The 18,790-nt window shown below is 36.4% G+C and overlaps 1 protein-coding gene across 1 annotated transcript in view; it reads left to right on the top strand.

The window, feature by feature from the left end:
• LOC149795178 (uncharacterized) overlaps positions 1-13,743 on the top strand; it is a 28,222-nt gene extending 14,479 nt beyond the window's left edge. The window contains exons 2-4 of the mRNA XM_089964902.1: positions 2,626-2,742; positions 10,850-11,002; positions 13,208-13,743. Coding sequence (XP_089821028.1) covers positions 2,626-2,742; positions 10,850-11,002; positions 13,208-13,449 — 512 coding nt within the window. The 3' untranslated portion in view covers positions 13,450-13,743. The remainder of the gene's footprint in view (positions 1-2,625; positions 2,743-10,849; positions 11,003-13,207) is intronic.
• Positions 13,744-18,790: the final 5,047 nt, after the last annotated feature.

The following is an 18,790-nucleotide window of genomic DNA, read 5'->3' as shown; positions in this document are numbered from 1 at the left end:
TGTCATCACCATAGGTATGCATTCAACCTCAAAATAAATTGCCATCACCATAGGTATGCATTCAACCTCAAAAATGTTGCACTAGCAGACATCAGAGTCTTTGCAGTGTCAGACAACATAGCCTTTAATAATTTTGACCATTGCTACATGTCAGGCCAACAAAGCCTTTAATGACTTGACCATTGCTACATGTCATGCCAATATAGCCTTTATTGACTTTGACCATTGCTACATGTCATGCCAATGTAGCCTTTATTGACTTTGACCATTACTACACATCAAGCCAACATAGCCTTTAATAACTCTGACCATTGCTACATGTCATGCCAACATAGCCTTTAATGACTTTGACCATTGCTACATGTCATGCCAACATAGCCTTTAATGACTTTGACCATTGCTACATGTCATGCCAACATAGCCTTTAATGACTTTGACCATTGCTACATGTCATGCCAACATAGCCTTTAATGACTTTGACCATTGCTACATGTCATGCCATCATAGCCTTTAATGACTTTGACCATTGCTACGCATCATGCCAACATAGCCTTTAATGACTCTGACCATTGCTACATGTCATGCCAACATAGCCTTTAATGACTGTGATCATTTTTACATGTCATGCCAACATAGCCTTTAATGACTTTGACCATTACTACATGTTATGCCAACATAGCCTTTCATGACTTTGACCATTGCTACATGTCATGCCAACATAGCCTTTAATGACTGTGATCACTTTTACATGTCATGCCAACATAGCCTTTAATGACTTTGACCATTGCTACACATCATGCCAACATAGCCTTTAATGACTTTGACCATTGCTACATGTCATGCCAACATAACCTTTCATGACTTTGACCATTGCTACATGTAATGCCAACATAGCCTTTAATGACTTTGACCATTGCTACATGTTATGCCAACATAGCCTTTCATGACTTTGACCATTGCTACATGTAATGCCAACATAGCCTTTCATGACTTTGACCATTGCTACATGTAATGCCAACATAGCCTTTCATGACTTTGACCATTGCTACATGTAATGCCAACATAGCCTTTAATGACTTTGATCATTACTACATGTCATGCCAATGTAGCCATTGATGGACATGCACTCAAGAAAAGTGATGGGTATGCTCTTATTTTTTATGATGAAATATTGGGTGCACCACAGTCAGGACTGTTTTTCCTTCAAGAATTCAACTCAGTTCTTTTATTGTCTTAAGCATTTGTACATTGTACAAGACAGTTATATAAAAAAATTATAATAAAGATTAAAAGCCAGACATGTATGGTTTCAAAGAGGGACAAATGTAACTATACATAAGACCATATTCCATAAAACAAAACGATGAGTGGAGTAAAAAGGAATGATGCTATATCTGTGATAATGTTCCCTGAGCTGTCTCACTAACCATTCATGAATGTATGCCTAGCAGCAGCTACTTTTTCATACAAATAAGTGGGTAATATCTAGATACAATATCATAGGTTTGACTACCATTTGGATATGTCTGCCAGAGAGAAAGGTACAAGTACTGATATTGGCGGTGATTGGATTACTGATGGGGGCGCTAATGCTGAATAATGCTTTTTAAGTGGTAAGGTGGGGGGTACTGAGGATAACCAAAGGGGCATTGGCCCGAAACAGTTTGGGAACCAGTGATACAGAGTATAGACCAGAAGAATTTTGTTATGAATATTTGTTTGGCATCTTTGTCTAGCATCAAGCAGCTCCTATTTTTTTGTGTTACTTCTTGCTACTGGGAGTATTGCTGAGAAACTTCATAAATACATTCATGCCAAGGTATGGTTCATCCTAAATGAAAATGGTGCCCTTTTGAACATCATTTATGGCTGCTCTGGTGGTCTATTGAAATTTGTATCAATTATACTCCTGAATGAACTATCATATCAACATAGGGTTTTCAGTTTAATGAATTTTTGTGATGTCTAGTTGATCCTGAACAAAAAGTACCATTCTGACATCCACTATGGCTGCCTCATCGGTGGTCATCATAAAATCTTGTAGCTGTTTCTCTTGAATGGGTTGTCACATCAACACAGGGTTTTCATTAAAAGACTTATTATCTGTGTGAATTTGGGTCTAAATGGAAATGATGCAGATCTGACATTCAGGACGGTCATGGTGCTCATGATGACCATCTTGTTATTGTAACTTTTGATGAATTGAACAGTCACACTTGCTGTATGGCATCATTAGTATCATGGAAATTTTGTTATAGATACTATATGAGAAACTATATCAGAAGGTCATATTAACATTGAGTTTTCTATAGTCATGGGTAACCATGAAAAACAGCGAGTACCAGGCCTGGGGTAACTGTCGTCAGTCACTGGGTCATAAAACCAACATTGTTATTTAGTTGATGGGCACTTGGTTTCAGTAACCAATATAGACAAGAAACTCATGAAGCCTTCTGTATCAAATTGTCCTATTTAAATATTTAGGTATGGTAACATTCTCAGTAAAACCTTACATGTTTCTGAGACTTGAAGAGGGGTGAGGATGCATTTAAATTGTTAGAACACACACTGCCTAATGTAAACTGATTTCTAATTGATGGATATATTTTTTAAATTGTTTTAAAGGGCCTATAATGCAGACAACTTGTCATAAAGGTAATGGCACCTGTACATCCCACACAGTACTGGAGAACCTTATGTCAACACGACAAGACACATACTTTACAGAATGGATCTTCAGCAGTGAGTCTGTCTTTTTGTCTGTTTGTCCAGTCTATATACATGTAGCTAAGGTGGAGATGCATTTACCTCTAAGTCTTTCTATTCTGGCCTGCAGTCTAAATTTACTGCAAGCTGACAGGAGAATTCAAAAGTCTGCATTGAAATAAATCTGAAAGAGACCAATGATCATTTAATATGAAATATTTATTTTCACTGATTTGAAGCTATATTTACATATCATTATTTATATTTTAGTTTATGGAAACATTTAAAATGTCAAGGATCTTAATGCTCATTAGCACATATGTACATGTTGTAAAATGTGGATAATTCTCACATAATTATGTGAGAATTGGCATGCCATATATACTCACTTAAAAGTCAACATCAGCTGATAACAATATAGACTGTGTTTTGCAACTGCATAATGTGCCAGCAGATTGGGTCAATTTGATTTATTCTACAGATTGTTCCTAACAAATGCTTTGATTCAGATCTGCCTGTGCATTATGTGATGGCAGATTGGGATCAGTGAAGTTTGTAGTTGTATAAACTTATAAGCAAGTACAGACAGTATGTACAAGATAAGCACATAAGGACCTTTCTGGCATTTTTATAATGAAAATAAGCCTATTTATGTGTGCGAAAAAAGAGTCACTTTATGACCTGAACTTAACTCCTTTGAAACTAAGTATGTTCCTAATTAGGTGATTCAAGCAGCTAGTTTTATCTTTATCTTGTGTTATCATATTACCAATATTTTGTGTACCATATGCATGTAGTGTACTGTAAAGTTTGTCAAGCATTAACACAAAAACTTTTAGATGTATTATTGTTCTTGTAGGTTTAATGCCATTTTTCAGCACAAGATAGGCTATACCTGGTGCCCATTATAAATGGTGGAGGAAGAACCTGAGAAAACCCCAGAAAGAACCACCAACCCACGAGAAACTACTGGCAAGCTTTCTCACATACCTATATTGGTGGAATCTGAGACTGATCAAACCCACGCAGACAGAATTGAGATGGCAATGATCTGTAATGGGGTGCACTTTAGACCATTTGGCCACTTGGGGGCCGTAAGATGTATTTAACTAATTTTCACTTACATTATAAGCATAATATTTTAAAGAGGAAGCGCATAATTTGTTCATTTAAAAATGAGTGTTTAGGTTACTTATCCCCTCAATCATGCTGTATTGACATGTATTTGCATATTTTAAATTTGCATAATCCTATTAAGGCAGTTAAAAACCTGGTTAAAAATATTTTAAGATAGTGTGATAGATGTCAAACACACATCTACAGTACTGTTTTTTGTGTGAAGGTGATAAGTAAGTTGTTACATATCATGTCAGTAAGATTTGGGGAGACATTATGGTTTGCATGAATACATGACTTGGGGAGACAGGATGGTTTGCATGAATACATAAGACTTGGGGAGACAGGATGATTTGCATGAATACATAAGACTTGGGGAGACAGGATGCTTTGAATGAATATGTAAGACTAGGGGACACAGGATGGTTTGCATGAATACATAAGACTATGGGACACAGACGGTTTGCATGAATATATAAGACTTGGGGAGACAGGATGGTTTGCATGAATACATAAGACTTGGAGACAGGATGGTTTGCATGAATACGTAAGACTTGGAGACAAAGGATGGTTTGCATGAATACATAAGATGGTGGGACACAGACAGTTTGCATGAATACATAAGACAGTGGGACACAGGATGGTTTGCATGAATATGTAAGATTATGGGACCCAAGATGTGTTGCATGAAGATGTAAGACTTCGGGAGACAGGGTGGTTTGCCTGAATATGTAAGATTTGGGGAGACAGGATGGTTTGCATGAATACATAAGACTATGGGACAAAGGATGGTTTGTATGAATGAATAAGACTTGGGGAGACAGGATGGTTTGCATGAATACATAAGACTTGGAGACAGGATGGTTTGCATGAATACGTAAGACTTGGAGACAAAGGATGGTTTGCATGAATACATAAGATGGTGGGACACAGACAGTTTGCATGAATACATAAGACAGTGGGACACAGGATGGTTTGCATGAATATGTAAGATTATGGGACCCAAGATGTGTTGCATGAAGATGTAAGACTTCGGGAGACAGGGTGGTTTGCCTGAATATGTAAGATTTGGGGAGACAGGATGGTTTGCATGAATACATAAGACTATGGGACAAAGGATGGTTTGTATGAATGAATAAGACTTGGGGAGACAGGATGGTTTGCATGAATACATAAGACAGTGGGACACAGACGGTTTGCATGAAGACATAAGACAGTGGGACACAGGATGGTTTGCATTAATATGTAAGACTATGGGACACAGGAAGGTTTGCATGAATATGTAAGACTTGGGGAGACAGAATGGTTTGCATGAATACATAAGACTATGGGACACAGGAAGGTTGGCATGAATATGTAAGACTAGAGACACAGGATAGTTTACATGAAGACTTAAGGCATGGGGACACAGGATGGTTGCATGAATATGTAAGACTATGAGACACAGGATGGTTTCCATGAATATGTAAGACTAGGGGACACAGGTTGGTTTTCATGAATACATAAGACTATGAGACACAGGAGTATTTGCATGAATATATAAGACTAGAGACACATGATGGTTTTCCTGAATAAGTAAGACTATGGGACACAGGTGGGTTTGCATGAATATGTAAGACTAGAGACAGAAGATGGTTTCCATGAAAATGTAAAACTAGGTGAGACAGGAAGGTTTTTATGAATACATAAGACTATGGGACACAGGAGGGTTTGCATGAATGTGTAAGACTATGGGACACAGGTGGGTTTTGCATGAATATGTAAGACTGGAGACACAAGATGCTTTCCATGAATATGTAAGACAAGGGGACACAGGATGGTTGCTTGAATATGTAAGACTATGGGATACAGGTGGGTTTGCATGAATATGTAAGACTAGAGACACAGGATGGTTTCCATGAACATGTAAGACTATGGGATACAGGACAGTTTGCATGAATACATAAAGCTAGGGGACACGGGATGATTTGCATAAATATGTAAGACTAGGGGACACAGGATGGTTTGCATGAATACATAAGACTATGGGACACTGTATGATTTGCATGACAATATAAGACTAGGGGACATAGGATGGTTTGCATGAATACATAAGACTAGGGGGACATAGGATGGTTTGCATGAATACGTAAGACTAGGGGGACATAGGATGGTTTGCATGAATACATAAGACTAGGGGACATAGGATGGTTTGCATGAATATATAAGACTATGGGACACAGGAGTTTTGCATGAATATGTAAGACTATGGGACAGAGCATGGTTTGCATGAATACATAAAGCTAGGGGACATGGGATGATTTGCATGCCAACATAAGACTAGAGGACACAAAGGAGTTTTGCATGAATGTGTAAGACTAGAGACACAGGATGGTTTGCATGAAGACATAAGGCTAGGGGACACTGATTGGTTTTCATGAATAAATAAGACTAGGGAACAGAGGATGGTTTGCATGAATATGTAAGACTTTGGGACACAGGAGGGTTGCATGAATATGTAAAACTAGGGGACACAGGATGGTTTTCATGAATAAGTAAGACTTTGGGACACAGGAGGGTTGCATGAATATGTAAGACTAGAGACACAGGATGGTTTGTATGAAGACAAAAGGCTAGGGGACACTGGATGGTTTTCATGAATAAATAAGACTAGGGGACACAGGATGGTTTTCATGAATGCATATGACTATGAGACACAGGAGGGTTTGCATGAATATGCAAGACTAGAGACACAGGATGGTTTTCCTGAATAAGTAAGACTATAGAGCACAGGATGGTTTTCATAAATATGTAAGACTATGGGACACCGGTGGGTTTGCATGAATATGTAAGATTACAGACACAGGATGGTTTTCCTCAATAAGTAAGACTAGAGAGCACAGGATTGTTTTCATGAATATGTAAGACTATGGGACACAGGTGGGTTTGCATGAATATGTAAGACGAGAGACAGAAGATGGTTTTCATGAATTTGTAAGATTATGGGACACAGGAGGGTTTGCATGAATGTGTAAGACTAGAGACACAAGATGGTTTGCATGAATACATAAGACTATGGGACACAGGTGGGTTTTGCATGAAGATGTAAGACTAGAGACACCAGATGGTTTCCATGAATATGTAAGACAAGGGGACACAGGATTGTTGCTTGAATATGTAAGACTATGGGACACAGGACAGTTTGCATGAATACATAAAGCTAGGGGACACTGGATGATTTGCATGACAACATAAGACTAGGGGACATAGGATGGTTTGCATGAATACAAAAGACATGGGGACAGAGGATGGTTTGCATAAATGCATAAGACTAGGGGACACAGGATGGTTTGCATAAATACGTAAGACTATGGGACACAGGACAGTTTGCATGAATACATAAAGCTAGGGGACACGGGATGATTTGCATGACAACATAAGACATGGGGACACAGGATGGTTTGCATGAATACGTAAGACTAGGGGACACAGGATGATTTGTTTGAATATGTAAGACTATGGGACACAAGACAGTTTGCTTGAATACATAAAGCTAGGGGACATGGGATGGTTTTCATGACATTATAAGACTAGGGGACACAAGATGGTTTTCATGAATAAAGAAGACTATGGGACACGATGGTTTGCATGAATATTTAAGACTAGAGACAGGATGGTTTCCATGAATATGTAAGACTAGGGGACACAGGATGGTTTTCATAAATACATAAGACTATGAGACACAGGAGTGTTTGTATTAATATGTAAGACTAGAGACACAGGATGGTTTTCCTGAATAAGTAAGACTAGAGAACACAGGATGGTTTTTATGAATATATAAGACTATGGGAGACAGGAGGATTTGCATGAATGTGTAAGACTAGAGACAGAAGATGGTTTGCATGAATATATAAGACTATGAGACACAGGATGGTTTGCATAAATATGGAAGACTAGAGACACAGGATGGTTTGCGTGAAGACGTAAGGCTAGGGGACACAGGACGGTTGCTTGAACATGTAAAACTAGGGGACACAGGAACGTTTTTATGAATACTTAAGACTATGGGACACAGGAGGGTTTGCATGAATATGTAAGACTATGGGACACAGGTGGGTTTTGCATGAATATGTAAGACTAGAGACACAAGATGGTTTCCATGAATAAGTAAGACTAGGGGACACAGGAAGGTTTTTATTAATACATAAGACTATGGGACACAGGATGGTTGCTTGACTATGTAAGACTATGGGACAGAGGTGGGTTTGCATGAATACATAAGACTATTAGACACAGGATGGTTTGAATGAATATGTAAGACTATCGGACACAGGACAGTTTGCATGAATGCATAAAGCTATACATAAGAGTATGGGACACATGATGTTTTGCATGAAGACATAAGACTTGGGGAGACAGGGTGGTTTGCATGAATATGTAAGACTTGGGGAGACAGGATGGTTTGCATGAATACATAAGACTATGGGACAGAGGATGGTTTGCATGAATACATAAGACTTGGGGAGACAGGATGGTTTGCATGAATGTGTAAGACTAGAGACACAAGATGGTTTGCATGAAGACGTAAGGCTAGGGGACACAGGATGGTTGCATGAATATGTTAGAATATGGGACACAGAAGGGTTTTCATTAATAAGTAAGACTTTGGGAAACAGGAGGGTTGCATGAATATGTAAGACTAGAGACACAGGATGGTTTGTATGAAGACATAAGGCTAGGGGACACAGGATGGTTTTCCTGAATAAATAAGACTAGGGGACACAGGATGGTTTGCATGAATATTTAAGACTAGAGACACAGGATGGTTTCCATGAATATGTAAGACTAGGGGACACTGGATGGTTTTCATGAATACATAACACTATGAGACACAGGAGGGTTTGCATTAATATGTAAGACTAGAGACACAGGATGGTTTTCCTGAATAAGTAAGACTAGAGAACACAGGATGGTTTTCATGAATATGTAAGACTATGGGACACCGGTGGGTTTGCATGAATGTGTAAGACTAGAGACAGAAGATGGTTTGCATGAATACATAAGACTATGAGACACAGGATGGTTTGCATGAATATGTAAGTCTAGAGACACAGGATGGTTTCCATGAATATGTAAGACTAGGGGACACAGGATTGTTTTCATGAATACCTGAGACTATTGGACACAGGAGGGTTTGCATGAATATGTAAGACTAGATACACAGGATGGTTTGCATGAAGACGTAAGGCTAGAGACAGAAGATGGTTTTCATGAATATGTAAGACTATGGGACACAGGAGGGTTACATAAGTATGTAAGACTAGAGACACAAGATGGTTTCCATGAATATGTAAGACAAAGCGACACAGGATGGTTGCTTGAATATGTAAGACTATGGGACACAGGTGGGTTTGCGTGAATATGTAAAATTAGAGACACAGGATGATTTGCATGAATATGTAAGACACAGGATGGTTTCCATGAATATGTAAGACTATGGGACACAGGACAGTTTGCATGAATACATAAAGCTAGGGGACACTGGATGATTTGCATGAATACGTAAGACTAGGGGACACTGGATGGTTTGCATAAATATGTAAGACTATGGGACACAGGAGAGTTTGCATGAATACATAAAGCTAGGGGAGACTGGATGATTTGCATGACAACATAAGACTAGGGGACACAGGATGGTTTGCATAAATACGTAAGACTATGGGACACAGGACAGTGTGCATGAATACATAAAGCATGGGGACATGGCATGATTTGCATGACAACATGAGACTATGGGACACAGGATGGTTTGCATGAATATATGAGAGTAGGGGACACAGGATGGTTTGTATGAATATGTAAGACTATGGCACACAGGACAGTTTGCATGAATACATAAATCAAGGGGACATGGGATGATTTGCATGACAACGTAAGACTAGGGGACACAAGATGGTTTGTATGAATATTTAAGTCTAAGGACACAGGATGGTTTCCATGAATATGTAAGACAATGGACCACAGCACAGTTTGCATGAATACATAAAGCTAGGGGACATGGGATGAGTTGCATGACAACATAAGACATGGGGACACAAGATGGTTTGCATGAATATGTAAGACTAGAGTCACAGGATGGTTTGCATGAATATGTAAGACTATGGGACACAGCACAGTTTGCATGAATACATAAAGCTAGGGGACACTGGATGATCTGCATGACAATATAAGACATGGGAACACTGGATGATTTGCATGAAGATGTAAGACTAGGGGACTCAGGAGGGTTTGCATGAATACATAAGACTAGGGGACACGGGATGATTTGCATGACAACACAAGACATGGGGACACGGGTTGGTTTGCATGAATACATAAAGCTAGGGGACACAGGATGATTTCCATGACAATATAAGACTAGGGGACACAGGATGGTTTGCATGCATACATAAAGCTAGGGGACATGGGATGATTTGCATGCATACATAAAGCTAGGGGACATTGGATGATTTGCATGACAACATAAGACTAGGGGACACAGGATGGTTTGGATAATACATAAGACTAGAGACACAGGATGATTTGCATGACAACTTAAGACTAGGGGATACAGGAGGGTTTGCATGAATACATAAGACTAGAGACACAGGATGATTTGCATGACAGCATAAGACTAAGGGATACTGGAGGGTTTGCATGAATACATAAGACCAGAGACACAGGATGATTTGCATGACAACATAAGACTAGGGGATACAGGAGGGTTTGCATGAATACATAAGACTAGAGACACAGGATGATTTGCATGACAACATAAGACTAGGGGATACAGGAGGGTTTGCATGAATATGTAAATGCTTCATTACGTTAAAACGTACAAGCTAAAGCACACCTGTTAAATATTTGAAGCTGAAGTACATGATATGGAATGAAATAAAATAGTGTAATACATTTTTATTATTAATGCAGTAACATAACTCAAATAGCTTCTGCTTGTATGTAATAAATATTTGTATAAAGTTGTTAACTGTAATACCTTTTTTTGCAGTGCAAATGTTCCAAATGATCAGCACTCTCGTTACAATTGTGGTACCCATAGCGTTTTGTTTGATGGTCCTCATTGTTCATGTATTCTCCATTTGGAATCGTATGGCTCGATTGTACCTCTACCCTGTGGGGACAGTCTCTCTTGCTGTGGCTTGTAAGTAGCCAAAATCTTAAGTGGAGATCTGATGGATACCAGTAAGAAGTCATGTTCTGTTCAATTACAACTTTCAAAGTTTTTAAATTTACATGTGTCATTTGGAACATATTGTTACTGATGATAATTCTTCTCATATGAATTTATAATGCTTTATCTGATAGTATGCTAAAAATAAATGGACTGGGAAGGTCACCAGAACATGACCTTTTTTTATTGGTGTCTGTGAGATCTCCATGTGGGACTTTGGAGCTGTGACTTTAATCAGATTGTTAAGTAACGTCAATATTTTCTTTTATTCACTTTTTTCACATTGAAATACAGTCTGTTTACTGTTCTCTGACTTCATCAATTGAAATGTAACTGTCACTGTTGGCTGATGCAGTAATGATTTGTTGGAAATATAAATTCATATTTTCCTCAAACAGCTATTTTAGTTTGATGGTTAAATAGAACACAAGGATTTGTTGTGACCTCCTTGGAAGAGCCCCTTCAAAATTCATTGAAACTAGTCTCAAAACTCTCCCCTTTTTAACACAAATAAACATTCATATATAAATAGCATTGGGACTGTGTTTGAATTGTATGAAAACCCACTGCTCAGTAGTTAACAGTTAGTCAGTAAGGACTTAAGTTCACCTAACAGTGATATGTAGGGAGAATAGAGAACAACACTCTATATCTGATAAAGTTTACCATAATTAGCATTTATTTTCAGCATAGAACATTTGTTTTCTTTGTCCTAAAACTTAAGCATTCAAAAATTTACTTAAAAAATTTTCCCAAAACCTTTTGAAATTAAGAATTGGCAGACTCCCTTGTCACTGCACCAACAGAGATATTAATGCTACAGTTCTTTTAAATGTAAATGTTTTTAATCTTCAGTTTGTGGGTCTGATAATTATTTAAATTCTTTAATTGTGTAAAATAAATCCACTGACAAGGAAGTAGTAAAATATTGACAGGAAGCATCAGTTATACACTCTTTTGTGACATCATGTAACCCATTAATGATCAAATGTGTAGAAAATACTCAAAGTGTATCATTTTTCATGCTTTCTGGAGAATATTATCTGTAGATTACAAGTCTGTTTCTCCAGTAAGATGTACTCCAACAAAATACTCCAAATTTACCATTAAACTTGGATTGTTGTGACTGTATTACCTGCCTTGACTTAGCTTAGTTTCCTGTTATGTGTAAAGTCATTTTAGAATATGTGTACCTGCAGTCACAGATCTAGAATTGTATTGAAATAATAAGTCATCCCCATTCATAAAATATATATTTATTTGGAAGGGTTCACTGTTACAGTGAAATGTTACTTCATCATTTATGTTTACATTGTTTTGAAAGGGTTCATTGCTACAGTATTTGGAAGGGTTCATTGTTACACTGAAACATCACTTCATTATTCATGTTTACATTTATTTGGAAGGGTTCATTGTTACACTGAAACATCACTTCATTATTCATGTTTACATTTATTTGGAAGGGTTCATTGTTACAGTGAAATATCACTTCATTATTCATGTTTACATTTATTTGGAAGGGTTCATTGTTACACTGAAACATCACTTCATTATTCGTGTTCACATTTATTTGGAAGGGTTCATTGTTACAGTGAAATATCACTTCATTATTCATGTTTACATTTATTTGGAAGGGTTCATTGTTACAGTGAAATATGATACTTCATTATTCATGTTTACATTTATTTGGAAGGGTTCATTGTTACAGTGAAATATCACTTCATTATTCATGTTTACTTTTATTTGGAAGCGTTCATTGTTACAGTGAAATATCACTTCATTATTCATGTTTACTTTTATTTGGAAGGGTTCATTGTTACAGTGAAATTATGATACTTCATTATTCATGTTTGCATTTATTTGGAAGGTTTCATTGTTACAGTGAAATATCACTTCATCATTCATGTTTAGCTGTCAGGTATTTTTTGAAATTTAGCAAAATATATGAAAGATAAGGCATGACCACTTGTCACCCATTTGACCAGGTTGCACCAGCTTTTAAAAATTAAAAAGAATTGGCTTTCTCTCTTGCAGTCATGGAAAAGGACTTAAGACACAAGGAATATTACAAGTGATTTTTAGGTCAAAGATCAAAATACAAAGCAGCTTACACATTTAGGTAAACATTTTGTCAGATGACCAATTAAAATTCTTTTCTTTTCTTTTTTATTATAGCCACACTGCAGTTTTCATTGACAGTGACTTCTACTGGTATGAGTTCAGTACATGCACATTACCTGGTGTACTCAAATATTCAGACCCCTTGGAGCTTAGTTTTATATGGATTGTCCAGTTTCTTCACCCTCATCATTTTGGTTGGATATTTCGCCATGCTTCTCCAAAAAATCAAGCTACAGGCCAGATTTGAAAACATACAAATGGAAGAAAATTCAATGGAGGAATCTCTCATAAAATAGAATTTAAACCATTGAGCATTGAATTGTTAGCTAAACGAATTATTGAAAAATCACAGAATGACAAACTTTTGATTTTTAATTTTAATTTGTTGTCAAACTCACTTGAGTGTGAGGCAAGCCATAACTGTTTCTGGCAGTGGCATGAATTTAAGTTGTTATTTGCATATGTATTTCCTAAACCTCTTGACAGATTCTCATAATATATGGCAAGACTCTTCATGAAGCTTATTCAATGTCTTGAACAACATTTTTTCCTTTTAGTCAGTGTCACAGTAATAAAAAAATTTCCATTAACATTTTGGTTGAGTTTTTTTATTTGCGTCTTTCCTAAAATCAATGATTGATTTTCTTCATACTTTGGATGAATCATTGAGAAACTTGGCTGATTCATTGTGACCCTACCTGGTGATCTTGCAGTCAAGGTCACTACTTTGATTGTGAAAGCCATAGCAATAATGTTAGCTAAGATACCTAACCGTAAAGAATTTGACCAAATGTGACAATGTATCCTGCTGTATATCTTTAAAGCTTGTAGGAATGATGCTAATCTGCCATCAAACTCAAACCAACAGTAGTAAAAATAGGAAAAACCTTAGGGACTTATTCTCAAAAAACTGCATAAACGAATTGGTGAAATTTGAGAAATAGCACGCCAGAATGACGGTTCTTTAAGTTTGTTCTGATGATGCCATCTTTAAATATTGTCACTGTCACTAAATACAGAAAAATCTATAAATGATTTCCCACAAAAATGCTTGACACAATTTGTCCAGAAATATGACAAGAGAGCACCCGATCATCAAGTACTTGCAAGTTTGCACATTGATGCTGGTAGGTGATCAAATATGGCTCCTATTGCTAAATGCACTTTAAAATCTTCTCAGTAACAACTGCAGAATTTGACCTTAAGTTCATACAGATGATACTGATTTGCTATCAGATATTGTCAGCATGACAAAAAATAGAAGATTTTTTAAACAACTCCTTCTCCAAATGCACTGGACAGAATTTTACAAAATTTGGTAGAGTCTTGGCATAAAGTGCTTTTAAGTTTGTGCAAATATGGCTGCTATAACTTTAACTTCTCACAAAACTGCTGATCAGAATTTAACCCAAATTGAAAGAAAACGTCCTGTTTTGTAGGCCTCTTAGATTTATACAAACTATACCAGTCCACTGTGGAATAGGGATGCCTTTACAAAAAGTTGAATAACATGCCAACAACTTTATCTCAGAAAATTTAAGAATATGACCAACATTTACAGAAAATATCTTGGTATTGAGGCTTTTCAATAATGGGCAAACCTAAATCTGATGGAAATATATAACAGAGGGAAACCTTAAAACATGTTTTCGTAACATTTGCTACCAAATGTACTGGAGGAAATTTCTTTAGAAAACATCTGTAACAGACTACTGATTCAGATTGCTTTATCATCTTCTCAGACATTTGTTGTTTTGGGGCAGATGTCAGCTGTCTGACCAATGTCAAGCCATTTTGGACCTCTTGTATAAGCTTGTGTTGTAAATTGTGTTATTCTACTGGATTAGAAAAGAAGAATTTGTTTAATGTAATTGATTATTTGTAGTTCATGAGACTGTGCCAGAATCTTCAAAATCGAATAGTATATTTTAAATCCGTCTTTATTTGACCTTATGCTATGAAATTATATTGTAAAGTAGTATTTTGCTCTTTTGAACAGTATCAGTTCTATGAAAATGTGCATCATCTGCCAGCACAAGAAATTAAATGGATTTTTTAAAACACTTGATTGATCATTAAACATTGATTTCATTTTTGTTATTCCATCTCTCCTTCAGATTTACATCAGGTCAACCTGGATATACAGTTAAATAAACATCTTTTTATATTTGCTGTTCTAATTCATATTTCCTGTTTTTACCAAAATAAATTCTATAATATATTGCTGATTATCACATGAAGTATATTTGATATTTTACAAAAATAATATATAGTAGTCAGAAACATTGAATCTCTTCAGCTTTTATTAATCAGAATCATAGATTGTTTTGTCTGTATGTCTCTTTATCTTCTTGCTTATATTCCGGATGCAAATTTATTTGTTATATTGAAGGAGAAGAAAAATGGTACATAATCAAGAAATGGCAATAATTTTATTTCATGTCTGTGAAAAATGTTGTAGCTGGTGTTAAGTGAATTGTTACAGTAACTGTGCCATTAGTTCTGTATAGCGGGCAAAAAACTTTTTCAGTGTTTTGTTTATTTGCAAACTGTGATCATCATCAGATTAGGTTGGTAAGTTCACATGGAAAAATTTAATATTCAGGTCATTGAAGGCTTACAGATGAAATAAAGACCTTGTCAAGAGAGTTCTTGGTATCAGATTGATAGTTTTCTACAACTGTTTTCTTTGTTGGTAAGGGAGTGCTTTGGTTGTTCTCTTTGCTGGTATTTAGGGAGGGCTAAAATGTTTTCTTCACCAGTAAGGGAGCCTTGCTATAAATGTTTATTCTGTTGGTAAGGAAGTGCTAAATGAATGGCAAATAGAACATTCTTGCATTGAAAGAAGCAGCAATTTTTGGAATTGTAAGCAAAGTTCATTGATATTTTACATTTGCCATCATTGTGAGCTTAAATTCAATAATTTTGCAGAAGGGTTAATGTCCAAAAGAACAAAACCGGATTTTGTTAGACTGGGGCATGCAACATACAATGGTTAAATAATCTCCATGAAAACGATGCCTGTCCTTATAGAATAGTCCAGATGGACCTTTCTGCATGCAGTAAGATGATGGTTAAATAATCTTCATGAAAAGGATACCTGTCCTTATAGAATAGTCCTGATGGACCTTTCTGTATGCAGTAAGATGATGGTTAAATAATCTTCATGAAAAGGATACCTGTCCTGATAGAATAGTCCAGATGGACCTTTCTGTATGCAGTAAGATGATGGTTAAATAATCTTCATGAAAAGGATACCTGTCCTTATAGAATAGTCCAGATGGACCTTTCTGTTTGCAGTAAGACAATGGTTAAATAATCTCCATGAAAAGGATACCTGTCCTTATAGAATAGTCCAGATGGACCTTTCTGTATGCAGTAAGATGATGGTTAAATAATCTTCATGAAAAGGATACCTGTCCTGATAGAATAGTCCAGATGGACCTTTCTGTATGCAGTAAAACGATGGTTAAATAATCTTCATGAAAAGGATACCTGTCCTTATAGAATAGTCCAGATGGACCTTTGTGTATGCAGTAAGACGATGGTTAAATAATCTCCATGAAAATGATGCCTGTCCTTATAGAATAGTCCAGATGGACCTTTCTGTATGCAGTAAGATGATGGTTGAATAATCTGCATGAAAAGGATGCCTGTCCTTATAGAATAGTCCAGATGGACCTTTCTGTATGCAGTAAGACAATGGTTAAATAATCTCCATGAAAACGTTGCCTGTACTTATAGAATAGTCCAGATGGACCTTTTGTATGCAGTAAGATGATGGTTAAATAATCTCCATGAAAATGATGCCTGTCCTTATAGAATAGTCCTGATACACCTTTCTCTATAGGATTAAATGATCATGGTTGGGTATTTATTGATGTGTATTTTTTACCTTATCACTCATAAAGTAAATAAAGTCTGAAGGACTTTATGTTTGTGAGTAATTAGGTAAAATCTACACATCGATAAATACACAACCATGATCATTTAATCATTATAATTCCAATTTCATCCTTTCTACCGTAAATTAACTTATTCCATCAATAATGCATTCAAATTTAAGTAGCGCATACTTTCCTTTCATTAACTGCTTCACATCGCCTCATAATATGTAGCAGACAAATGCTAAATTGTATAGTTAATGATGAATATTAATCAAAGAATATTGGAAAATGTATAAAAAGGGTATAAGTTATACTTATTTGCTGAATTAAAAATATAAAAGATGAAACAATCGTTTCACAATGACGTGTCTGCAGTGTTTATTTATATTGCAAACCGAAAGTAGTCCCACAATTTATCGAAGTGTAAAAAATTCCAGATCAGTATCATGTGACCATTTACATCAAATCATATTGCAGAAAATCCGTAAAATTCATAGAATTGGACTCATCATGCAGTAAGAACTGATTGATGGAGGCAACCATTTTAGCCTGTAATATGTCCCATGATGAAGCTCATAGAATAGTCCTGATGGACCTTTCTGTATGCAGTAAGATGATGGTTAAATAATCTCCATGAAAACGATGCCTGTCCTTATAGAATAATCCAGATGGACCTTTCTGTATGCAGTAAGATGATGGGTAAATAATCTCCATGAAAACGATGCCTTTCCTTATAAAATAGTCCAGATGGACCTTTCTGTATGCAGTAAGACGATGGTTAAATAATCTTCATGAAAAGGATACCTGTCCTTATAGAATAGTCCAGATGGACCTTTCTGTATGCAGTAAGATGATGGTTAAATAATCTCCATGAAAAGGATGCCTGTCCTTATAGAATAGTCCAGATGGACCTTTCTGTATGCAGTAAGATGATGGTTAAATAATCTCCATGAAAAGGATGCCTGTCCTTATAGAATAGTCCAGATCCCATTCAAGAGTGCTCTTAAAACTCACTTATTTTGACTGCAAGAACTTAAAGACCTAATAATGTTCCCTACCTTAAATATTTTCAGCATGTTTTTTATGTTTTTTAATTTCATGGTGTTTGTTTTTTGTAATAATATCATTATATATGTTTTTGTATGTTATACGTGTTGTCTAATATTGTAAATCATTTGGAGCTTCTAAAGATTGGGCACTATACAAAATCCTCATTATTATTATTATTCTTATTATTACTGGGGCCCCGAGTGGTCTAAAGCGATCTCCGTTATGGATCACTGCCATCTCACCTCTGTCTGCGTAGGTTCAAGTCTCGGATTCAGCCAATGTGGGTATGTGAGAAAGCTTGCCATTAGCTTCTTGTGGGTTGGTGGTTCTCTCCGGGGGCTTTTCCCATGTTCTTCCTCCACCATTAATACTGACCACCATGTATAGCATATTGTGTTCTGAAAAATGGCGTTAAGCCCAACAACAACAACAACAACAACAATTATTATTATTATTATGGACCTTTCTGTATGCAGTAAAACGATGGTTAAATAATCTCCATGAAAAGGATACCTGTCCTTATAGAATAGTCCAGATGGACCTTTCTGTATGCAGTAAGACAATGGTTAAATAATCTTCATGAAAAGGATACCTGTCCTTATAGAATAGTCCAGATGGACCTTTCTGTATGCAGTAAGACGATGGTTAAATAATCTTCATGAAAAGGATACCTGTCCTTATAGAATAGTCCAGATGGACT

The sequence above is a fragment of the Sinohyriopsis cumingii genome, chromosome 7 (genome assembly GCF_028554795.1).
Source record: "Sinohyriopsis cumingii isolate HCF-2022 chromosome 7, ASM2855479v2, whole genome shotgun sequence".
NCBI classification, from domain to species: Eukaryota; Metazoa; Mollusca; class Bivalvia; order Unionida; family Unionidae; genus Sinohyriopsis; species Sinohyriopsis cumingii.
This window is presented reverse-complemented; position numbering and strand designations above follow the sequence as displayed.